This window comes from Eublepharis macularius, chromosome 18, assembly GCF_028583425.1.
Source record: "Eublepharis macularius isolate TG4126 chromosome 18, MPM_Emac_v1.0, whole genome shotgun sequence".
NCBI lineage: Eukaryota > Metazoa > Chordata > Lepidosauria > Squamata > Eublepharidae > Eublepharis > Eublepharis macularius.
The window spans coordinates 25246375-25272223 of NC_072807.1; the positions used below are offsets into that span (position 1 = coordinate 25246375).

Genomic DNA, 25849 nt, shown 5'->3' on the forward strand with positions numbered 1-25849 from the left:
TGTTAGTCATACAACCGTTATAGTAGGAGTGCAATAACAGATCTGACTGTAAACAGAGCTGAAATTGTGGGTGTAACTGGTTACAGATTTGGTGTATTGGCACTTTTAAGTGCTGATTGCTTTTGTTTAGAACTGAGTGGCAGTAAAAAAGAAAGATTTGTTAAAAATGTGCTGCACTTCTGCAAAGACCCAGATGTTTTGCAAAATTATACCTTGTGCTTTTATAGAAGTACCTTGCTCAAGAGATCTGTGTTGTATTATAGGTTTGTTTATGCTCACCCTTCCAGAGGGAGTAGTTCCCCCCCCTCCAGTATAATTATATAGAGGGATTGTGAAGCGTAAAGTGAAACCATAATCCGGTGGTGAGGCCATTGCGGGACACCGCTGTGTTGTCATTTTTTGCAGTGTTGCTGATCGTACTCCTTAAAGGTAACCTAGCATAAGGTTTCTTCAGTTCTTCCTTTGCCCTCTGGCTAGATGCTTTTGAGACCCAGCGAGTGGTGCTGTGCGTTTGAGGATAGCGTTGCTGGCCAAAGTTGGGTGAGTAAGGTTGTCTCTGTCGTTGGCAGTCGCTCGCCTTTCTGCCTTGACTGACATCACACTTCTGAACCGCTTCCAAGCCACAGAGCATCAAAACTGATGTGGCTCAAAAGTGTGTCAAAGAAAACTGGGTCTCTTGAGAACCGTGTGGCAGAAGGACGCTGAAGGCTGCCAGGAAGCAAACAGAGTGAGGAGGGGAAGGAGAGCCTGGATTGATTTCCTAAGCAGAAGGTAGGAGAGCCGTCTTTCTTTCTTTAAGCCTTAGCTTCTAGATAGAGTAGCTAAGTTTCCTTGATTACCCAGTTTCCTGGAGGTAAAGTGTAGATGTCTGGGGAAGGCAATAGCAAACCACCCCTGCCAAGAAAACGTGATGCGACGTGTGTCCCCCCCCCCCCCATGGGTCAGTAATGACTCGGTGCTTGCACACGGGACTACCTTGACCTACTAGATAGAGTGTTGATGAAGTCCTTAGTACTGCAGCACTCGCAGCTGAGCTACAATCTCTCTCTCTTTTCTACTGGTTTAATTTCCTTGGCTTTCCTCAAGGAATCTTGGGGATTATAAGGTAAGGTTTGTGGCTCAGAGCATCTGCTTTGCTTGCTGAAGGTTCCGAGTTCAAGCTCCAACATAACCAGTTAAAAGGATCAGGTAGCAAGTAATGGGAAAGACTTTCACCTGAGACCCTGGACACCTGCTGTCAGTCAAAGTAGACAAGACTAACCACAATAGACCCAAGAGTCTGAGTCAGTAAAAGGCACCTTCATATATTTATCTGTAATCTGGCGAGGGTGCAAAGCTTTTTGATAGAGATCCTGAAGCCCGTCCCCTTCCTTACGGAAATAAACATTTCTAGAATCCTTAGGAAGAGTGGCTGTTGGGCCAGTTTAGGTATGCATATGTATATCTACAGTCCATCAGAAGGTGCAGGAAGAAGTCTGGTGTGAGACTGCAAGGCAAGGTGAAGATCAGAGGACACGCATCGTTCTGGAAGCACTGTAACCTTTAAAGATGAAATTAAGCGGCAGTCTGGTGGCCCTTTAAAAGCCAAACAATACTTACTCCAGCACAGGCTTTCGTGAGTCAGAGCGTGCTTCATCTGATGCACTGAAATGTACATCTACAGCTATATTTAAAGCTATAAGCATCAGAAAGGTGGGAGGCAGGGAGATGTGACCACGGAAAAGGCAGCTTGAAACAAGAACCGATTGAAAAGAAACCTGCTGGTTTATCCTTGAGATACAAAAGTAACATCAATCGGATAACCAGGGGGATTTCCCCTTTGACGTCCAAACAGTTGCTTGCATTGTATTTGTCATCCTTTGACTTATCTCTTACGGCATCACACTATTAAGTGGAGGGTAAGTCAAAAGCTGATTGCCTCTCATTAACATCTTGACTGCAGTCCAGTTAAGTGCATCAGATGAAGCGCGAAAGCCTGTTCCGTTCTGGGGTTTGTCCTATAAAAAGGGAAACGGAAATCTTTAAATGCTCCATTGGGTGTCACGAGAACTGATCTTGCATCTTATATCTTGGTGATTGCACGAAAGGGAAAGTGCATTGACTTCTTAGGAAGCCTAAATCTAAATATTATTTACTTAATTTATAATCGGCCTTTCTCACTGGCATGTTACACAGTTAGAAACAATGCAGTAAGAAGCAGTATAATGCGTACAGCAAGCAGTGCCGCAAATTAATTGGATCATAAGATTACAAAATAGAGAATATTAGGAAAAAATAGAGGTCAGAAAGAATCTACTTCTAGAATATTAAGGAAGAAGCGGTATCTATAGGGAAAACATCATTTTACCCTGAACTAAATTCTGCAACAACAAAAAGGCCATCTCGTTCTCTAGTTTGAGAGTGCGAAGGTGGAAAATCCTCTTTCCCCTACTGAAACCACTTAAGAATTGTGCATTTTAAGTCCAAAAGTGAGAGAGAGCAGATTCTTGGGATGCTGAACTTTGTACCGGGTACCAAATTCTGCAATTCGACAATGGAATGCATGCAACCTTATCACATCCTTCTTTTCCCTTGACACGAGATTAATCCAGACAGCTCCACATTACATGAAACCAAACAAATGTTTGTACAAAATCCATATTTTTTTGTGACCTGGGGGTAAATCCTTGTGTTGAAAGGGGACAACATATAGCAGAGCTCCTAACCTGGCTTAAATCAACTGTACTCTGGTTTAAATGGGTGCGTAGACCAAACGATTATGACACATTCTTTGCAGTCTCTTGGACCATATCTGACAGGTCTGGCCTTCACTGTCCGAGATGATAATACCATACATGTTTCCCCCCCTTACTGAGCCAAGGGCAAAAGAGCTGGCAAATTAGAAACCAGGGAACAATATGTTTGACCTTCTGGAAAATTACACATACTAAATCCTGGCTGAAAGGGGGGGAGGTTGCCAGAAGCTGAGGTGAGCCACGGGTAAACAAGAACGGGGTCACAGAGGCACAAAGAAAACAATCCCCACACCCTGCTGCATAAAAGCAAACACTTATAAGGAGTTTTCGGCAGCTAGCCTGCTGGACCAGTGGAAGGTCAGCTCCCTCGTGCTCCTAAGGGGAAAGAATCTGTTAGCCTTGAATCAGCGAAGGAAAACCGGAGCCCAGAAGATCGCAGGTATTTGCAGCTTGTGTCTTGTGCGTGCCCTCAAAGGCATTTTCTAGGCGAGTCAAGTTTTTTACCCCAATCTACCATGATTTTTTTTAGTTTTTGATGGGGATCTGTTGGTACTGAGATTGTCTTACAAGATCCAGCAATAAACAGAGTAAAAATCAGCTGCCCAATGCCACCTCCAGGTGGGCACGCAGAACATCTGTTTCTGTGGGTGGTGGAAAGTGCTGTCAAGCCACAACCAACTTACGGAGACTTGGTAAGATTTTCGAGGCAAGAGCCTTGCAGAGGTGGTTTGCTTTTGCCTGCCTTTGCATGGCAGCTCTGATCTTCCTTGGAGGTCTCCCATCCAATAATGGTGGTGGTGGTGGTGGTGGTGGTGATAAATCAAGATGGATAGCCATGTTTGTCTGTAGAAGTGAGCTGTGACTCATGAAAGCTTATCCCCTACCACAAATTTTGTTAGTCTTATCGGTGCTACTGGACTCTTGCTCATTTACGATGATGATGATGACGATGACGACGTTCAATTTATATACTGCCCTTCAGGACCACTTAATGCCACGCTCAGAGTGGTTTACAAAGTGTGTTGTTGTTATTCTGCTTGGCTTCTGAGATCTGATGAGATCACACTAGCCTGGGCCATCCAGCTTAGAGTTTCTGTTAAGATGAGCATTTCTCAGGGCTTGCTAGTAGAGGGGATCAAACATGCTGCGTGTTCCAGAAAAGTAACTTAAGTTCATTTGCAGCCAACCCCCACCCTCTAAAAGTTTTGTGGCAAACAGAAGATTACCCAGTTTGATTGCAACTTGCAGTTGGGATCATATTTGCAGTATGTTTAGTATTTATAAAGTGGTTAGAGGTTGCAGCTTGCAGTTGGGTTAGTATTTGTAGAGGCAGTGCTTTGTTTAGAGAGGAAATGTGAAGATTATCTTTTGGTGCAAGAAAAAAAGCCAAATGGATGGAGTAAATCAGAGGGTGAGGCTACGGAACAAAGAAGATGCTTTTTGAAAAACAAATGGGACCAAGTGTTTTGTAAATATAGGAGATGGCAAGCTTTTGAATGAGACTTCTTTCATTTGGAACAGCAGCCATGTTTCTAGACCTTAAGGCTGCAGATAGGATGGAAGTTGAATTGACATTGCCTGGCTGATCTTTTCAGTGGGGAGAGAGTGGGATTTCGGTGTGTCTGCTTTTTGCATTTCCCAAACTCTGCCATTCTAAGAACACTTTCCTGGAGGTGAGCCCTGTTTAATAGACCTCGGTGGGATTCTGGAGAGCCGGTGTGATGTAGTGGTTAGAATGTCAGACTAGGATCTTGGAAACCCAGGTTCAGATTCCCACTCTGCCATGGGAGCTTTGCTGGGCGCCCTCGGGTCAGTCATGCTCTCTCAACCTACTTCACAGGATGGTTGTAAGCAGGGGTCATTTCGTAGAAAAAGAGCTGGAGGAACTCATTAGCATATGCCATGCCCTTGCCATCGCCAGAAGTGTGTCATTAGCATAACTGATTTGCATATGCCACGCCACCTGACATCGCCTATCCTGGCTATTTTGGACCCAATCCTGGCCATTCAGGGTCGAAATTGGGCCCAAAATGACCAAAAAGGGGCCCCAAATGGTCAGGATCAGGCTGCTGCTGAATGGGAGAGTGATCCACCACCCGTCAGAGGCCCGATCCGGACTGTTTCAGCCCCGAGAGTCAGGTGGGTGGGGCCACCTGACATGTCCCCTCTTTAGGGAACTGCCAGAACTGCATTCCTGCGCATTCCCCCTCGAAATGAGCCCTGGTTGTAAGGATAAAACGGAGGAGGAGCAAATGATGTTAAGGCGCTTTGAGTCTTCATTGGGGTAGAAAGTACATAAATAAATATACTTAGGAATGCTTTCTAAATCATGCTAAACAAGCACATATGTACGCGTTTGCTTTTCATAATTTTATCCAGGTTGAAGAATTCAGCTTTTCAAGACATAGAAGTTTGTTTTTCCAGCAGCAGAGTGTCTAGATATTGCCCTGGGTGTTAGTCTTGAGAAAAAAGAGCACATTAGACTCTTTAAGATCCTTTCTAGAACCGCTAAGCTATTTTTCAGGCCTTGAGGGGTGGGGAAAGGGATCGAGCCCCCTCTCGGCAGTAATTACATCAGGAGATTGACACCTGCAGCAAGGCAGCTGGCGCGGGCCCTGGCTAACGGCTTCCTGTATCTACTTTTAGCATTGTCTGCTAATATTTGCTCTTTGGAAGTCTCCCAACAGCTGGGATTCTTTTTGTGTTTTTTTTTAAAGAAAAGCAAGTGTCCTGCCAGAATGAGAGATGTAAATCCCACTTGCAGTTGCCAAACTTCTTTTAATGGCTAAGCTGAGAAGCGTTTCTTGCCCAGAAGAGTATTTGCAGCTGGAATTGGACTGACCTTCGAGATTTTCGCAGTACTGGCTGCCTGATAAGCCTGTCACATTTTTCTTAAAAAGGCTTAAAGAGCTGGCTGCTTTTCTCCATCATTGTGGCTGCACCTGCTGGATTTCAGTCTGCCGGGCTGCGGTTAGAAGTGCAGCTTCTTTCAAGTTGCGGTTGCATTGGTCGTAATCCTTTGGAGGCACTGTTGTGTATTGAAAAAAATATCTGGCCATTTGTGTTGACAGAACTAATCACAGTCGGTCTTAATAATATAGAGGCTGTTTTGGGGGACGTCAGAATGCAATTGTACATCACTCCCATATGCCTGCTTACTGACATGGCCAGTTGACAGCAAGAGAATATTCTGAAATCCATATTGGCTTTAGGACCCTGTGAAAAATACTCTCCCATCTTAAAGTCTGTATTATAATTCCTTCAAAGTCTTTTTAGCCAAAGAATAATGGCTGTGCCTTCCAAGTGCTGCTGCCATTAATGTGAAATCTGGCTTCAAAGAAGGTTGTTCTGTTACGTGGAGTGGTTTTCTGGTAGCGGATAGAGAGCCTGCGCCATTAACTAGATGGGAAGGTGGGAAGTCAACAGGTGAAGCTTTTCTTCCATCTGTGCATCACTGCACTTGGAAAACTTTCGTAAAACTGGTAAAGTCACAGTGATCCCTAACGATCTATAAAAGAGATGATAATCTTTCTTTGAGAAGGGCAGGGGCTTGGGCACCCCTTTCCAAGCGAGAAGTATAGGAAAAATATTGCAACATGGATGATATATATGGGCAAGGAGAACTTGTGCTCAGATAATATTCATTATAAGATCGCCGATTTGGGTAATGAGGAATAAAATTGCCTTCTTGTATGCTCCCATCAAGCGGTTCTTTGGTCTTCTAGATTGTGCCTGAGAGGGCAATCAAATAATGTTTATATGAAATACCGACAGAGACTTATTGCTTGTGTTTCTTTACAAGTAAACCTGATGGGGGAAATACTGCATAACATTTGGTATTTTGATTAAGTTGCTGTGTGTTTTGGAGCTGTTTCTCTCGGTATATTGGATACCGTTTTTAAAATAAATCTCAATTGCCAGATTGTAGCTCAAGAACCTCCGAAGGACCCTGGGGTTACTGGTGTTCTAGACAGGAGCAGGAGGACTCCTGCCTGTGTTCCAGGTGGCACCGGTATCAATTAGGGTTGCCAATCTCCAGGTGGGGCCTGGAGATCTCCTGGAATTACAACTAATCCCCCGAGGACGGAGATCAGAGCCCCTGGAGAAAATGGTTCTTTTGGAGGGAGGATTCTAAGGCACCACATCTCTGCTGAGGTCCCTCCCTTCCCTAAACTCTGCCCCCACCAAGCTACTCCCCCAAATCTCTAGTTGTTTCCCAACTCAGACTTGGTAGCCCTTCTAGTTATGCACTTTTGTGGACTCCCTGGCTCAGCAGTTTAGAAGTTTACAGCTGACTTGCATCAGCTGTGCAGGGCTGCAGTTGGATTCAGGTTCAGTTGCTGGGATATCCAGTTAAAGGAGTCCAGGTGTCAAGGGATGGGAAGACCCCGGAAAGCCGCTGCCAGTCAGAGTGGGCAATACCAAACTAGGTGGACCTGTGGTCTGTTTTGGCTATGTGGCAGGTTCTTATGCTCACTTGCATACCAGATGCTTTGCAATGCACGCTGGAGTTGCTCCACCCAATACCTTGGACTTGATGTGCGATAGAGTTGCCAAAAGAAGGTTTAAAGGGTTTAGAACTATGTCACAACTTTATCCCAGCGTCGATCCTCTTTGCAATGACAGTATTGCCAGTTGAGTGCAACCGATTTTTTTTCACTTGGCCCACATAAACTGTTAGCAGTGGCTGTTGTGCTTGAGGGTACTTTCAGCAAAGCCTTGTTATAACATCTTTGTCTTATAAAATGTCAACAGTCTTAAAACATCAGGCCTGCTGTTGAGTTCCAACATAATTTTTTTTTTTATTTATTTATTCAATTTATATACCGCCCATCCCAGGGGCTCTGGGCGGTGAACAGTTAAAATTGATAAAAACAAAAACTAAAATCAATATACAAATAATAAAACAAATTAACAAGGTGCAGTGGTGGGGAGAACCTTCCCCACCCCAAAGGTGGGAGGCTGACATGGCACCGCCCCCTTCAATCACCAAACGCCTGGCGGAACAGCTCTGTCTTACAGGCCCGGCGGAACGATAATATGTCCCGCTGGGCCCGGGTTTCCATTGACAGAGCGTTCCACCAGGCTGGGGCCAGGACTGAAAAAGCCCTGGCCCTGGTTGAAGCGAGGCGGGCTTCCTTAGGGCCGGGAACCACAAGTAAATATTTATTCGCTGATCGGAGCGATCTCCGGGGAACGTACAGGGAGAGGCGGTCCCAAAGATATGCCGGTCCCAACCCACTCAGGGCTTTAAAGGTAAGAACCAACACTTTGAACCTGTTTCGGAATTCAACTGGAAGCCAGTGCAGCTGGCGCAGGACAGGTGTGATGTGTGACTGGTAAGGTATACCAGTCAGGACCCGTGCCGGGGTCCCGTGCCGGGGTCCTTTAATAATCCTATTAAACTATTGGCATTTTAATTTGCTTTATATTCAGTTACTTTCCTACCAGTCCTCCCCGCTTCCTTCTGGCATTGTTTGAATGGGTTGCTGGCCAATGGGTCACTGGCATCTCTTAGGCCCCCCCCCCCCGATGTTGATGCTGCCCCAAAGGGTGTACATCTAGAGACTGGCCGTATGATGGTAAAATTTGAGACCTGATGGATCCATTCTAAAATCCAGTGGTGGGAAAGCGTGTGTAAACTTGTGGGCTTGGGCAGTTCTGGGTTCTGGCTAGGTTTCTCCTAAGCTGTATTTATTTGCTGTTTTGCAAAATCAATAAATCCTATCCATTAAAAAGAGAAGTGTTAGTGTTGTGTTTTTATCGTACCAACATCGGATGCCATTTCGTCTGACCCATCTGATGTGCGAGTTACCGTTCAAATACCTTTGCGTGTCATGCTGCAGGGGTGTCATTTAGGGTATGCGTGTTGCAAAGTGACACTGGTTTGTAAAATTTGAACCTCGGTGTAATTTTCATCAAGCTTTTTCGCCATTTAGACATATGGATGTTCAGCTATGTCCAGCCCTACTGCTTATGTGCTTGCAATGCATTCTTTAGGGATATCCTGTTACTTGTGGGATTCTTTTCTGTGTATATGTTTATAATCCCAAGCGATAGTATGTTAAGCTTGTGTAAAAGGGGAAGTGGGAGAGGTATGCTTGGTGCCTCGGCTCCTTCTTGCATGACTCTTATCAATATATGCTGAGTCAGAAAACGGAATAATGTTCCTTGGTGCTGTTTTTGCATAACACAAATCCGGATACTATTTTCCCCTTTTTTTAACAGGCCTTTGGAATACAAGGAATATTAAAGAGCAGTTTTACACCCAGAGATGTCCGTGGAAGTTGGCTTTGCTTTGCTTCTATTTATGTTGCTGGCTGTACGTAGGGGTAAGTTCTTCAGCTAACTAATCTCACGCTATGTAATCTGCCTTGAGTCTCAGTGAGAAAGGCGGACTATAAATGACATAAATAAATAAATAAAATGAAATAAGAGGTGGTCACAATATTTGCTTTAGGGCCAGAGCCTTTTAAAATTCAGGTGCGTTTTCAGCTTCTTGATCCAATTTATTCTAAGGTTACTTGAATGGTAGAGCTGTCATCCCAGTCTTTAAAATATTCATTGCTATTTCAATGTATACTTTTGTCTTATTCTCTAAACTAGTTTAAGAGTTAAAAGTGCCCTCCATCTTTTGTGAGAATGAATCTTTCTGTCCCCTTATTCTAACCTTCTCTAAACCTCCTTGGGGGGTTTATTAATACTCTTAACATAATGGATCCCTTTTTAAAAAGCCATTTAAATGCAGAAGACCCCTGCCAAATGCTGTTTCGCATCCATTCACTGCAGGAACCCCCTCACCCCAGCACAACCCCCCCCCCGCCCCCGCCTGATTAGATAACAGTTAGTACTTGCTAAATCTTCAGAGTGCTTCTAGTCTCTACCATAAGTTAATGTTGTGCAGAATGTGAGCTGCAAAATGCCCAGTTCCAATCTCACCTAATCCATTAACATTTAGGCAAGCTGCCCCTGTCTTTTGCTTCAGCCCCCCAGTTGTAAAAGAATAACTCTGACACGAAGCTTTGACTCCTTACCCGCACCTCTCCAAACATAACCCATAAAAATCCCCCAGTATGGTTTCCTATCACATGTCTATCTGACAAAGTGGGCCGTGACCCACAAAAGTTTATACTGAAATGAGTGTGTTACTCGTCTTTCAGGTGCCAATAGATTTTTGTTTTATTTTGATATGCTGGACTTAACATAGCAGCTTTGCAGGGCAGCCATAAAGGATATTGTGAATGAATGTGAGGCCCTTTGGACTTATTGGATTGGTTCCTGCCAGTTTTTTCACCGGCTCACGGGAGAGGCGAGGTAACCGTGCATACAGTGCAATCCTACGCAGAGTTACTCCAGTCTAAGCCCACTGAAATCAATGGGCTTAGACTGGAGTAACTCTGCGTAGGATTGCACTGTTATTCCTCCTCCTCCTCCCTGCAGCCTCCTCCTATGTGGGTCTTATAGACCTCACCGTAGCCGTGAGGGGCAGGGCCCAGGGGGCTTCTCCTCCCTTGGGTGGATCCAGCCAATTAATATAATTATGAAGTTAAACTCAAAAATTGCTTTAATTGAGTTAGTCTGCCAGTTCCAGACTTTACTTGTAATAGAGAAGTAATATTGGCTTCCCTTATAGATTTGTTGAGATATGGTGAGAAAAGGTAGTAGTTAGGGTGTCGAGACTCAGATTTGAATCCCCGCTTTGCCCTAGAAGCACGCGGGGTGATCTCAGGCCAGTCCCTGTCTCTCAGCCTAACCTACCACACAGGGTGGTTGTTGCAAGAATAAAGTGATGGAGGAGAACACGTTGTAAGCCATTTTGGGTCTCCACTGGGGAGAAGAGCGGGCATAAATATCTAAATAAATAAACTACATAGAGTTAAGGCAGTGTTTATGGCCCCTTTTCTCACGTGCTCTTCTGTAGTTATGGCAGCAGCATACAATAATTCTCTGCTGCCCTCTCTCCGCCTTCCCTCTTAAACCTGAAGACATTCACGCATTATTTTCTGCTTCCCTGTTCCAGTGCCAAACCGTGCTGCCACCTTATCTACCTGCCAGTTTTCACTGAATTTCCCAAGACAGCTGTTTTATAGAATCACAGAAGACAGCAATACACTCCTCTAAAGCTACAATTAAAGCCGCTTCTGCACTTAGAGATTTTTCATCAAGAAGCAAAAAAGTTAACATTGACAGAGGCCCTTCCATCTCTTATTCCCTGAGCAGTGACTGAGGAGAGGTGGAATAGGATCTGAGTGCAAAAATACAAGGAAATTCACAGCTGGGTCTGAAATTTCATCTGTGATAGGAGCAAATGAGTTGAGAAAAGGGGAGGTTCAGAGAGGTGTCTTTGTGAAACCAACCTTACCGCCCCCCCCATTGGTTCTTTAATTTGTTTCCTAAGCAAAAGACCCTGGCCATCAGCCATCTGCATTGGGTAGATATCCCACCCCCACCCCCGCATCTAGGGCTTGAATCATTTGATTCAGTTGCCTCTTATTGTAGGCCAGTGACATTGTTCCTTCTGTTTGCACATCTGTGAACCTCTATGTGGAAGCCAAGGCAGGGTTCTCCAAAGAATTTTTATAACCCAATCATTCCCGTTTACAAGAGGCTTGGAATAGTTTATTCTCTTGAGTTGTGTTGATAGTCCCTCTAGTTCCGCGAGCAGTCTTCCCAGCCAGATGCCACAGGAAATTACCAAGCAGAAACTGATGGAGATACCTATTGCCTGATATTGGACCCTGGTGGCTGGTATTTAGAATTATGTTCGTACGTAATAGCTATTTTGTATACCAAAGAAAGATTTGTCTAGACCATCTGTCCTCCCATGAATCCATTTTAAAGCCATCTGAACTAGGGGCTACTGCGTGGCAGCTTCAATATCTTTGGATCAAAGCCCCTTCAGTGGGCCCCTTAATGTGCAAGGATTGGGGTGCAGAAGTTAAGTATGGTCAACACTGTCCCCAGACTTTCCCAAACTACTCCCTCCCATACAAAATCAGAATGGTGACGTTCTTGGGGTAGTGGGCCCGGTTGGCAAATGCCATTTTAACCATCCCATAAATCTCATCTTGCGGTAACCAATTCCATAAACTGAATATTTTTCATTTTTTTCCTGTCTGTCTCAAACATAATGCTGTTCAGATTATATGGTCACAACTTCAATGTTTTGAAAAGAGTAAATGACTCTTTCTCTATTCTCTCTATGCCATTCATAATTCTATAGACCGCTGTTATATGTGTCTGCCCAGTCTAAAGAAGAACAAAGCTCCTTTATCATGTGTTAAAGAGGAGAACAGTGGCAGGTGTGGCTCCTCCCCACCCAAATTTTCTTTTATGCATCTATTAAAAATGTAAGAATCCTGACCTCCTTTACGTTTGGTCACCCCAGCTCAAAGGATAGCAGAGGATGTGTTTGAAAGATACCAGCAGGTTAATGAATTGACGGGTCCATTCCAGTGCTTTTCTTCAGTTTTTAGTGTTTTTTTAAATTTATTTATTTTGGAATGTGACAGGAAACTCGATGCAGATGGGGAGAGCTTTGTTTAGCATTCTCAGTTTATCCTTCCATTGGCTAAAATATAAGAAAATGAAAATACCCAATGTGGCTCTATCAGTTGAAGAATTTCCGGATTATCAAAAGTGGAAAATATTTACAATGGAAAATAGATCCATATTGGCTGCTGTCTAACAGAATGTGATTTTCATTTCAGTAAGATTTCAGGGTGGTAAGGATTGGTGGGTACATTTTAAAATAACAACTTCACTTAGACCTGGCTTCCAGCTATTATATGTATTGAGTCAGTAGATTTTAGTTCTAGTATGGCAATTAGCCTACTAACAATATGTTCCCAGTAGATTTTTTACCTCACGTTCCAAAATGCCCTGAACGCTCTGCTATGTTTTGTGGTTGGTGTTGCGCAAACCATATTGGAAGAAACAAATTCAACAACTGTGTGTGACTTCTTTCTTTTGTGATGGAGTGACTTCATCGGCTAAGCCTGCCACATAGCCTCTAAACCTCTGAAGAATTAGCTGACCTGTAGTATACTGTACTCCTTGCAGATAGGACAAAGAAGAGAAGAAATTGTACTATCACCGGGCGCCTAGCTTTCAGATGCCTAGCTAAAACATTTCTGTTCTTCCAGGTTTTTAACTAGACTTCAACTTTTCTGATGTATTAGCTTGGCTGGCTTTACTACTTGCTTTTAGGGCCTGCTTTTGTAGTTACGGGGTTGTAGTTTTCATTTGTGAAAATGTTTCGGTGGTTTTCTCCACCCCTCATCCCCTACCTCATGCTGTTTATTGGATATATTACACTGTTTTCATTTTGTTCTTCTCTAATGGTGTCATCCAGGTCTACTGCATTGTTTATTGTATATATTATAGTGTATATATTGTTTTTATAATTTTGTAATTCCCCTTGAGTTTCAACAAGAAAGGCAGAGGATGGATAAATAAATGTTTTAGGCTACAGGTTCAGTGTTAGTGACAAGCTGCTAGTTTTTTTTAAAACTGTTCTTAACATGTATGCTAGAATGGTTTTATTGGATATCGACTGTTAAAATTTAAAATTATGTTTTTATTACTCTTTTTGGTCTTTGTAAGCCACTTCAAGCAGTTATTTGGAGAGGTGGGTAGGTATAGCTGTCCCATATAAATAAAATTAGTTCCCCATGAGGCAGGATCACATTGAGCAAGGCAGGCCCCAGTCAATATTCTGCTAGGCCCAAACACAACACATAGGGTTGCCAGCTCCAGGTTGGGAAATTCCTGGAGATTTTGGGGGTGGAGCCTGGAGAGGGTGGGGTTTGGGGAGGGGAGAGGAGAGGAGAGGCCTCAGCTGGGTATAATGCCATAGAGTCCACTCTCCGAAGCAGCCATTTTCTCCAGGGGAACTGATCTCTGTCAGCTGGTGATCAGTTGTAATTCCAGGAGATCTCCAGCTGCTACCTGGAGACTGGCAACCCTAGCGGTCCCCATTTAGTTCGAACCAGGTGCATAGAGAACTGTTATATTTGATATCTGAAATAGCATAGATCAGCCTTTATCTCTTGCCCAGCTTGCACCAGGTTGTTTATAAAATTACATTTTACCTCACAAACCCCTCCTCCCCGGTTTTCCCTCACGGTAATAGGAAGATGGGGTCCTTTTTAGCCCCTGGGATGGGGCTGTGGTTGACTGTGAGAACATCTGCTTTGCGTCCAGGTTCAACCCCTGCCATTTCCAGTTAAACGGATCAGGTGGCAGGTAGGTGATGAGAAAGACACGAGACCCCGGAGAGCTGCTGCCAGTCAGGCGTCGTCTTCACACGTCTTACCGGCTCCGGTACGTTGCACAAAGCTCCCGCAAGGACAGCGTCTTCCTGGCGCGATTTCCTGATTCTCGCGTGAAATTGCGCCAGGAAGATGCTGTCCTTGTGGGAGCTTTGCATGACGTACCGGAGCTGGTAAGACATGTGAAAACGGCCAGAGTAGATCAGACTGGTCTTGTCAGACCAAGGGCCGGACTCAGTATAAGGCAGCTTCATGAGTCCAATGTCATTAACTGTTTGTTATCAATATATTAAACACTATTAACTGTTCTTTTATGTGTGCTATCAACAGCAGCCTCGTCCTGTCCTGATTTGGATCCACAACTAAAGCTCTGGATTCCTGGACACAATGAAGACAATGTGGTAAACATCAGCCGTGGACAAGAGTTCCTCTTATCTTCTTCTGCAACAGTCCATTCCATCCTCATCACAAACGGAGGTAACCCAGGCTGTTGGAAAAAGTAATGCCTTGGCCAGAGTCCTCTAGATTATGCCTTCTGAGAGATGAGAAGAGGAGCAGTAGCTTTGTAGCAGAGGTCAGGCTTTGCATTCGGAAAATCCCTGATTTATTCCCTGTCATATCCAGATACAAAGGTCTAAAGCAGCAGTGCTGAGAATTTGCCTGGCACCCTGGCAAACTGCTACCAGAATTGGTAATAAGACAGGAAGTCTAGGTCTCGATTCAATCCAGGTGGATGCTTGTCTTGAGTTTCATTATCAGTTGCAATTCGGCAATCTAATCTCCCTTTGAAATTCCTCTGCAGGATAAATGCTACTTTTAAGCTAAAGTCATTCAGCATGTGAAATCACTCCACTCTCCCAAGATATAAAGACAGATGAACTCACATTCTAGCTGTATCTGAAGAAGTGAGCTGTGATTCATGAACGCTCATATCCTACCACAAGTTTTGTTAGTCTTTATAGGTGCTACTGGACTCTTGCTCTTTTCTGCTGCTACAGACAGACTAACACGGCTACCTATCTTGATGTATCTGACCTAGGCTGCAGCTTCCATACCTGTCTAAAAAAGTCCAGTGGTGGTTTAAAGAATAACAACGTTTATGCCAGCGTAAGCTGTCATGAGTCAGAGCTCACTTCCTCAGATGAATTCCTTTCATGCACACAAGGAAGCGAGCTCAGACTCATGAAAGCTTTTGCTGGAAATTTTTGTTTTCATCTTTCAAGTGCCGCTGGACTCTTGTGTAATTTTGGCGCAGTTGACAAACTTGGCTTACCCCTGTGTGTAGTCAAGCTTATAGCCTTAGGAAATATGCAGAGTTTTGCTTTTATCCTTGAAAATATTTAGAGAGAACCTGGACACAATTTTTTTTTAATGAGAAAGGGCTTGAAATGGGATTTTATGCATTTTTTAAAAAGCATTTATGGGCACATTTTGCCTTTTTAAGGAAAGTACTGTTAGGAAACAGAAGGCCAAATTGTGGGAAAGGATGCCCTTGCTTTTGATGATGTGGTAGAGTTTTTAAATCAAGCAAACAAGCAAAAATCCTTCTGGTGTTTGTTTTTTTCCTTTAGGAAAGCTGGTGATTAAAGACAATGCAGGTCCCGTTGTTTTGCGCACTCGACACATTCTGATTGAAAATGGGGGGGAGATGCATGTTGGGAGCGAGAGCTGTCCTTTCCGGAGCAACCTGACAATCATCTTGTATGGACGGTATGTAATTAAACAGACTTCCTCCCATAATTTTGAAGATTAGCCCTGTGAGGCTGCATAATTTTTTAAAGACATGGAAAGATCAGCCTAGAGCTGTTTAAAATGCACTCGGCACTTCTCTGTCTGGGAAGCCAGCCAAAATGATCGGAATGATTTTTTACTCTGTAGCGCTGATGATGGCATTCAACCAGACAGTTACTTTGGGCAGAAGTATATCGGGGTTGGCATCGGTGGCACTCTTGAGGTCCACGGTGAGAAGAAGCTATCCTGGACTTTTCTCAACAAGACCTTGAATCCCGGCGGCATGCAGGAAGGCGGCTACTACTTTGAGCGAAGCTGGGGCCACCGTGGCATCATCGTCCACGTAATTGACCCGAAGACGGGATTGGTTATCCATTCTGATAGGTGAGTTCAGATTGGCGTAAATATATTTCACCAAGTAGGATCTCTTCACACACAGTGCAGTTCCTATATGTCAGTTTACAGGGATCGGCATGAACGTGGCATCTAGAATGGTGTGTGGCTTGATACTGTGACTATGTGGTTGGTTTTGTGGACATGTCACAGATCTACTGCCAGAAGCGATAGAGTTCTTTCCTGTTGTGGCTGCTTATTTCAAGAATTCTGTCCCCTAAAAGACTTTCCTGCCTCGATTTCATTGCTGGCTTTCGGAAGACTGGTGAAGACCTCTCCCAAAGTTCTTAGGAATTCTTGTGGAGTTATTAAAAACCAGTCTTAACTGACTTTAGTTGGCATGGGTTTTGAATACTTTTATGTTAATTTTTTTAAAATTACATTAATTACCCTTGTCATAAGCCATTTTGAAAGCTTACATGATAACTTAACACATGCCTGGTCATGAGTGCATAACCGGACTCTTGGTCAGATGTACATTGGAAGAACTCACATTAAAAAGCACAGGTTTTCTCCACACAGAGCCAGAGAAAAGGAGCTAAGAGACCTAGCCCCCTTTTCCTCTGGCAAAAGTGTGTGTGTGTGTGGGGTGGGGGGAGATGGTAGAAGCTTCTTCCTCCTGCTTGCAGCAGCAAGGAAATGAACAAACAGGCCCGTTTCAGTTTGATGTCATCGTTAAGAGCAGCAGGACTCTAATCTGGAGAGCCAGGTTTGATGCCTCGCTCCTCCGCTTGAAGCCAGCTGGGTGACCTTGGGTCAATCACAGCTCTCTCAGAGCTCTCTCAACCCCACCCACCTCACAGGATGTTTGTCGTGAGGATAATAATAACACACTTTATAAACTGCTCTGAGTGTGGCATTAAGTTGTCCTGAAGGGCAGTATATAAATCGAATGTTGTTATTATTTAAAGATGATTTCAGGAGGGTAGCTATGTTAGTCTGGAGTAAAAGAGCAAGATTCAAGTCCAGTAGCACCTTCAACAACATTTCCAGGGCATTAAGCTTCCGAGAGTCAAAGCTCCCTTCATCAGAAACCAGCGTAATTCCCTGGAAATCTTGTTGATTTTGAAGATGCTTCTAGTCTTATGACTAGTCTCTTTTTAAGATGAGTTCCTTTGATGTATGTCTGACTGCAAGTCTGGTCGCACACCTGTGACCCAGCATGTGTTGTGAAGATATGTCCTCAGTTTGTGAGTGGGGTGTAAAATAAAGGCCTGTGTGTGTGTAAATCCCTATGTGGGGTTTAAGCTGAAGCAATAGAATGTTGTGTAACGTGTGTTTAAAAAAGAATTTGATGGTGTGATGTTGACTGTGATGGTTCTGAAGTCTCCATTGCTATTTACTACTGTATACAGGATTTTACCAGAGGATTGCTGCAGAGAGCAGTTTTTGTCCTCATTGTCCCTTCGTTTCCAGTGGCAGCTGCAAAATGGAGAGCTGGCAGAGCGTAATGGTTAGAGTGTTGGACTAAGATCTGGACACCCAGGTTCAACTTCCCGCTCTGCCTTGGAAGCTAGCCTCTGTCCCGCTCAGCCTGATCTACCTCATAGGGCCAAGCTACAAGTGAGGAATGACACTTGAACGGCAAGTGAACAGACTCACATGTATTCCTCCCTGTTCATTTGCCCTCCACTTGCCCTCCACTTGATCACGTAGTGGAGGGCAAGTGAACAGGGAGGAATACATGTGAGTCTGTTCACTTGCTGTTCAAGTGTCATTCCTCACTTGTAGCTTGGCCCATAGCACGGTTGCTGTGTGAAGATAAAATGGAGGAGGGAACAATGTTGTGATCAGTTTAGAGTCCTCATTGGAGAGAAAAGCAGAGTCATAAATATCCCACATAAATAAATGGATGTCACAGGTTTCCTCCTCCTGGTTAAGATGCTCCTCTTTCCTCCTCCAGATTTGACACCTATAAACTCAAAGGCGAAAGCCTGCGCCTCGTCCGGTATTTGAATGCAGTTGATGACGGCATGATCTTGTCGGTTGCGGTGAACGATGAAGGATCCCAAAGCTTGGATGATTCAGCTCGGAAAGCAATGACCAAGCTGGGCAGCAAGCATTTCCTCCACCTCGGTTTTAGGTAGGACGGAGCCTGCTGTGCCAGTGCTACCCACATAGAAGCTGCATTGTATTCTTCCTGTGCCTCAACATTTCCACTCATCCAGCAGCACAAAGGCCTTCTACACTGCAAAGTTTTCCCTTCGCGCTCCATGGAGTTTTCGGCAGCTCATTAGATAGTTTTAAGAGGCAGGCAAAATATCTTAAATGTCAGCCCCAGAGGCCGAAATGGGGCTTGAACTGGCAGTCGGAAGGATGTTGGGTGGGGATTCTTCTCGAGTGCCACCATCCATTTCTTGCCAAAGGAGGAGAACAGCAGGGAGTTCAGCCATGCAGCAAAAAAGCCTCTTTACCCTGATAGGCCAGAGTAGGTCAGGTGGTCCTCCCCAACTTATTTAAAGCCCTTCCAGCCTGCTTACCTTTTTCGGCAGCTGAGGTCTATATGCTCCTTGCTGGGTGCAGATCTCCTTTTGAGCTTTTGTTTCTTTATTCAGAACACTTCTGCTATTCACTTTGATTTTTGACAGATTTTTAGTTGGTTCCCTTTTGAACACACAGGTGCATAAGAAAAAGAGGGCGAGAAGACCCTGCCTGTATGCCGAAGGATTGTTATGCGATTGAAGTGCCTCCCACCCCACCCTGCTTTTTTTTTCTTTTTGGGTAGCTTGGCCATGTGTGGCATGCACAAAGTATTTCCTGGGGAAGCTCCCTGCTTCAATGAGGCAGTTGCATTACAAACTGTGCGGGGCTCTTGTTGTGCAGAGTTTTAACTTGACATTTCCGTATCCTAGGCCGACTTCAAAATCTTTGTCTTCATGAAGGAGGGCAATTCTAACTCCAAAACATTGCCTTTTAATACTGTCCCATACATGGAAAGCAAGCAATATGAAGCCCCTTGCCAAACAGAAAACAGCACATGGCCGTCCCCTCTCCCCCCAAATTGCACAAAAATGTTCCTTCCTTGGTCCCAGCAGTTCTTCGTTCAGCCTGGACAGCCACTTCTGCCCCCCTACCTTGGCCATCCCTCTCTCCCCAAGCCCATAAGGAAAAGTTACGTTTGGAGAAACATTTTCATTCTAACCAGAACTCCTCTTTCAAGGAGGTTGGCTGGAAAGATTCAATCCCCAGACTTATTCCCACTGCCAAAGAAAACTTGATCAGTACCCTTGGAGAAAACAGGGGGGGTTAATTTTTTTTATTCTGAAAAGATCCTGTGCTTTAAATAGCTGTATAACTAGAATGGGGGAGAGGGAGAGGGATCATTAGGGATTACAAGATCTGTTGCCCTATTTGTCTCAGTGGCATTGGCAGCACAGCATGTTGAAAGACTGAACATTTGGTCTCCTTATTTTATATTAATGCAAATATATCTCGGTGGTTTTCAGTGGCCACAACCGACTTTTAGGTATGGGCCGAGAACATCCATAGCTATCAAAAGCAGCAATGAAAATGTATAACTCACCTGAGGTTTACTAGAACCCACAGACCTTAACTCATACACCATCAGAGTTCAGTGACTTGGCAGGCCTTAGACTCATCTGAAGCTCTTTAAAAGTATTTTGCCAGCTAATCAATAAAATGGAATCCCCAATAAATTCCCACTACGATACTCTTTGTACAAAACGCTTTCATCATTCCATGTTTTGCCAAATACAGATTATTTTTAAGTCCAGAGTGGAGAAAGCAGCCAAATATTTTTCAGTTTTTTAGGAATTAGTTTTACAGAGCTCTGATTCTTTTATACTTCTGGCCATCAAACAGAGTATCTCACTGAATTTAACATGCTTTCTCCCAAGTTTATACTTTTAAAATCCTATGCCAATGAGGTATTTACAAGATTGGCTAGCCTCAGTTAAAAGTTATATCCAATTTTGAGCTGAAAAAGTGCATTAGAATAGAGGAAAGATCTGCCTTTGGGTTTGATTTATCTTGGATGGGAAAAAATGAGCTGGAAAGAGATAGCCCTAGCTTTATATAATTCAGAGAGTCTCATAAATGAGTCAGGCTAGAGAACTGTGAAACGAACAACATGAACCCTATTTGAAGACAGCACAAGCTTCTTGCAAAATAATATAATACTGTCTTATTTTGACCCCTTAGGCATCCCTGGAGTTTTATTACAGTAAAAGGGACCCCTTCGTCTTCGGTGGAAGACCACATAGAATACCAAGGTAACTGTTTGAAACGGCAATTTGAAATTAGGAGACCAACAGTGTGTGAAATGTTGTCAAGTCACAGCTAATTTAGGGAACCCCATAGGGCTTTTCAAAGCGAGAGATGAACAGAGGTCGTTTGCATTGCCTACCTCTGCGTAGCAGTCCTGGAATTTCTTGGTGGTCTCTCATCCAAGTACTGACCAGGACTGACCCTGCTTAGCTTTTGTCATCTAATGAGATGGGGCTAGCCTAGGCCATCCAGAGGAGAGGAAACAGAGATATGTCCTTCTAAGGGCCACGCTGCAAGTGACGAACGGCAAGTGAACAGACTCACGTTGCGCAAGTGGAGTGCAAGTGAACAGGGAGGAATACACGTGAGTCTGTTCACTTGCCGTCACTTGTAGCTTGGCCCTAAGTCCGTTAAAGTCATTGGGCTGAAAAGGGAGTGGCGCTGCTTTGGATTGCACTGTAAGGCTGCAAGCATCCATAGATTAATTAAAGAGCAGGTCCAATGGCATTTACTTCTGAGTATACATACATGTTTAGAACTGCAATTCCATGCACACTTCCCTGAAAATAAGCCCCTCCCCCCAAACAGTGGGATTTATTTCTGAGTAGACTGGCGTGGGATTGTGCTGCAAGTTAGCCTTTCGGTCAGAATGGTTTCCATGCTATAAGTGGTGCTTGGCACTGTGGTGCAGTGGTTAGAGCACTGGATTAGCACTGCAGAGAGATCTAGGGTCCAAGTTATGACTGCTCACTGAATGATCCTGACCTTTAAATAGTAATAGTAGAAATATTATAATGATGTTCCATTTTTTTTTGAGGAAGGCGTATGGGAGGCTCACCCTTTGTACAGATTTATGTTGCAGTAGGGGAGCAGGGAAACAGAGATGCTCGATTCTAAAGCAGCTCTGGTGGCCCACAAAGCAAGCAACATGTAGGAGTATCTCCCTACACACAACACACACACACTCATGCTTCTTGGCAGGTAACTTCAAGCTTCACACTGCAATCCTAAATGGGATTACACCTGCCTAAGCACACTTGAAGTGTAACTGGATGGCACTGTTAGTCTTCAGATTTCCAAAATGCTTCTCTCCAACTCACACCAGAAGCTAGCGTGCACACACAGCCTTTATTGGCATATCAGAGCGAAAAAGATACATTAAAATTAGTTGATAGCTTCCACGATACAGATTGCAGATTGAAGAAAACTAGCCACGTTAGAGGTTATAGAAAAGTTGTGACCAGATAGTAATCGCTGGACCTTGACATTATCAGAAAGGCCGCACCATGAATAAAGAAGGGAGTTCAAAAGTTTGTCTTGGATCTTAGAATAAAATAAACAGTATAATAGAACATGGGAAACAGATTCAATGACACCCAGGCCACAAGGGCATTTTCTGAGTTCGTAAGGGGTCCGTTGGCATCTGCCAATGAAAATGGCCGAAGGCTGTATGTTGAATCTGGCCAGCATTAGTGCCCTTCTTTGATGGGGACTTACCTGGCAGGGAAGACACCTTGATCACCAGAAGCTAGCAAAAGGCACTGGATTGCTGCTTTTTGAATTTTAGGAAAATACACCTCTCTCACCCCATGAGCTTCCTTGAGAGAACACATGCAGAATGTCTGCAGAAAGGACAGTTGAACAAGATGGGCATGGCCTGCCATATGCCCAGGTCATGAGCTGTATTCAGCTTCGGAGGCTTTCAGGACATTCAGACTTATTCCCTAGCAATTCCAGAGAAGGAGATTCCCCCATTTTTCCTTCTGTTCTGCTGATTTTTGCAGTCCCTCCCTTCCAGCTGGGAGTAAACATCGCATAATGGACAGGGGGAATCATGCCAAGATCTAGCACTTGTGTTTGAAATTTTGCAGGTACTTATCAAAATCTGCCCTAAATCCTCCAAAAAGTTCATGACAGCCTCCTTCCATTACCATTTGTAAGATTTGCACTCTTTTGCAGGATACAAAGGGTCGGCTGTAGCCAAAGTATTTAAACTATTTCAGGCAGAGAATGGAGAGCATTTTAATGTGTCTTCGACCAGTGAGTGGGTTCAAGGTAAGACTTTTTAAAATGTATCTTTGCAAAGTGAGATTGTTTGTTCATTTGGTTATGTCCAGAATGTTTACAGTTATGTCCAAACTGACCTGTTTCACCACAATGGCCTTTTCCAGATGTTGAGTGGACAGAATGGTTTGAAAAGCCAGAAAAGGCAAAATCCAAAGGTGGAGAGAGACTTCTAGACTTCAAAGCGGCCCACCCAGAAGTCTGCGATCACCCTGTCGATATCGAGGTATGATGGATGAGACCATGAGCCACTTTCTCTTCCTACAGCCCACCTCTTCCACCGTGATGGTACCGATCCATTTTATATTAAACTGACAGCTGGAAAATCAAAATGAAAACAGTTGATTAGGTTGCAGACCCTTTTTGAGGCCTGCAGCTTCCTTCTTACTACTGTGTGTAGACTGGTGATCTTCTAACCTTTCCAGCATAGCTCTTGCGGAGCTGCAGGTATGTGACATCAGAAGCACATGACAGGAAGAGGGGGATCCCAGGTTATGACACCACTAGTGTCAAGGCCAGGATCGTGGGCAGCAGACAAAGAAAACTGGAACAGGAAACACAAGTCATGCATCTTGCCGTCCTTCCAAAAGGCAGTCCCTCCCCCAATGGCAGCTCTGTGGAGGTTCATGACCAGCAGAAGGGTCTCTGCTGCCCAGCCGAGGGTCCCACCAGTGGGCTGAAGCCCACTGATGTAGAGGATAGAGGCAGTTGCCAGTGGGGCTTGTGGAACGAAAAGGAGGCACAGAGGAAGTTTTTTCCCCCCTGTAAGGCTGATCCCAGAACTCTTTTTCCGTGTAAGACCATTTCCCTGGTGCCCTCATGTCGATCTCCCTGTTCCAGAGATGAAGGAGCAGGTGTCTGGTGTCCATTCTACCGCAGTTATAGCATAATGTCTGACATGTGGAGGGGTTGTACAGAGACCTGCTTTAAACCATCTTCATCTCTCTTTTTGTGGGGAAGGAAATGTGTGAACTGGGCCTCTATAAATGCAAACATCCACACCAAAGCACCAGTTCTGTTTGGAGGTGGGCAGGCACACCCACGATCCTTTGCCATGGGTACTGAGGTCACAGAGAGAGCATAGATCATCCCAGTGCTTTGAAAGTCGATTTCTGTTCTTATTTCATGTGCTTAGAAGCAACTGTGTGCTATACAAATGCTTGTAATGATTAATTTATATAGGGATATTTCAAGTGTTTCAAAGTGAGCACCCTACAACAGCCCTATGAGGCAGATCACTATTAATATTCTAATTTTACAGAGTGAGTAGGCTGAGATTTACCTCAGAGCCTCTAATGGATTTGCGACAGAACCAAGTTTTGTTTCTCAAGCAGACAATTACGGCTTGGATCCTATACCTTTTCTCCACGTGGGCGTTATGGGATCAGTCCTCTGGTGAAGAGTTGGCTTCCTTCCTCTGGTCCAAAGGCATGTTGAGGTTCACTGAAAAACATTGGAATTGCACAAAAAGAAGTGCCTAGTCCCAGAGGAAGTGCACACAGAGAAAAGGTGTTGGAGCCAAGCTGTCAACTGTTGTGGAAATGAAACAAATGTTAGCAGCATTCTGAATAAAAAGTTGTCACGTGTGGTGAGAATCTGACCCTTTTAGCCTATTCCTGTTTAAAGTACCTCATTTTACCTGGAGGTAAAACACCTATTTTCTTTATCATCGTGCAGATGTTGCTGAGCGGATGATTTTGTTTAAAAAACACTTGATTATTTCCTCATTTGCGTTTCTATTCTCATCCCAGGCAGTCACGCTGGATGGAGCCAAACTGACAACTGAGGTTTTTTACAAAAGTGGCCGTGATTATAGGTTTTTCTGCCGCGGCCCTGAACAGACAGACGGAAGCTGCCGAAACTACCGAGTGCGTTTTTTATGTGGTAAAAATGGTATGTGAAAGCTGTCAGACTGAGCGGGGCGGGGGGGAATTCTATTCTGAAATGTCTTCCTCCTGACCTAAAGGAAGTAGAGTTTTACCTCAGACCAAATAAGTAGGACCTCAGAGTTATAAATACCTCTGGAATGGAGGCTTTTCATGAGTCTGGAATGTGTTTTGTTTTTAATTCTGCAATGTCTCTTATCGAGGCTCTTCTATTTCGTTTTAGCATCTGTCAACACTCACTCTCATCAATTTACTAATCTTCACGCCTGCTCTCTGCAGCTCCCAATTATCTGACTGGCTGATTAAAAACATCGTATGTCTTTCATGCCAGTTCTCACCACCCAAGCGTATATGTGGTAGTTCTCCGACGCTGGCATTTTTTATTGGTGTCATTGGCTTTAACGAACTAGACAGGTCCCAAACAAGAGAGTCATTCCACATGTTACTTTTTTTTACGAGTTCTGCACAGAGCCAACCCGTGCTCTGTGCAAACACACATCACCACGGGGACTGGCTTCTATTAAAAAAACCAGCATGCAAATGGGCTCAGAAAGCTGCCGCCGGAGAAGGGAAAGCTCTTGCCTTTCCCTCAAGCTTTTCTCCCTGTGCAAAAACAGTGCAGCAGGCAGACATTTCCTCATTTCTGCTGCTCCACGTGGAAGTATTGTGTGCACATGTGGCAGCAGTAAGGGGAAAACTCTCCTTCTCCGCTCTGCTGTTGCATGGGGGGGAAAACTTGGGAGAAAGGCAGGAGCTCTTCCTCCTCTGACAACAGCTTTCCAAGCCCATTTATACTCTCTGAGTTTTTTTTTATAGAAGCCCGTCTCCGAGGTGGTGTGTGTCTGCGCAGAGCACGGGTTGGCTTTGTGCAGAACTCGTAAAAGAAGAAACATGCAGAATGACTAGAAGACCCTGTTTTAACCCACTTTTCAAAGGCCCTTTGAACAGTCCAAAGAACAGCACAGTAAGAATTGCTGAAAATCAGCCATTGTGGGCTGTGTCTTGTAAAAAAAAATTATGGTTGTGTGAGTTGGGATTCTCAGTGTGAATTCAGGCATGCATGTTCATCGCTTGGTGGTTACTGCCATCAAGGGATGATTTGCACACGTGAAACAGCCACACAGAGCAAACAACACACTGATCTTTTTGATCATTTCTGTTCTGCCCAGACTGAATACATCGATGGAAGCTGCTAGTGCGCTTGTCATGCACAGGCAGCTGTCAGAGGTGCAGGCTAGAAGCCCTCTCCCTGACAGGTTAGCTTTCTACATGCAGAGAAGGCTGGTAATTGTGTATTTCCAAAGAAGACCCCAGTGTTTTGATTGAGATAGTACAGATGGGACTGAGGACAATAGTTTTTTCAAACAGTATGCTTCAAGAGAATAGCCATTGCTCCACAAGAGACAAATAAAAAGTTCCTTTGAGCCTAAAGTATCCACTTAGAGTGGAGGCTCCTATCTTGTATGTCTGCATGACTTGTTGCTCGGCCATTGCTTCTCCCCAATCTTCCTCCACTGAGAATGGGTAATTCTGCCCCAGA

General features: G+C 44.2%; 1 protein-coding gene across 3 annotated transcripts in view; it reads left to right on the plus strand.

Annotated features, from left to right (window-relative positions):
• Positions 1-25849, plus strand: part of CEMIP (cell migration inducing hyaluronidase 1) — a 127452-nt gene that overhangs the window by 73993 nt on the left and 27610 nt on the right. For 2 of the 3 annotated variants that reach the window (XM_055002494.1, XM_055002495.1), the window contains exons 2-10: positions 8964-9067; positions 14339-14485; positions 15580-15718; positions 15887-16123; positions 18036-18215; positions 20294-20364; positions 22319-22414; positions 22531-22649; positions 24175-24316. In XM_055002494.1, the coding sequence (XP_054858469.1) occupies positions 9010-9067; positions 14339-14485; positions 15580-15718; positions 15887-16123; positions 18036-18215; positions 20294-20364; positions 22319-22414; positions 22531-22649; positions 24175-24316 (1189 nt within the window). In that variant the 5' untranslated portion in view covers positions 8964-9009. Of the gene's footprint in view, positions 1-8678; positions 9068-14338; positions 14486-15579; positions 15719-15886; positions 16124-18035; positions 18216-20293; positions 20365-22318; positions 22415-22530; positions 22650-24174; positions 24317-25849 lie in introns of those variants that run through there. The other variant, XM_055002496.1, reaches the window with a different exon arrangement.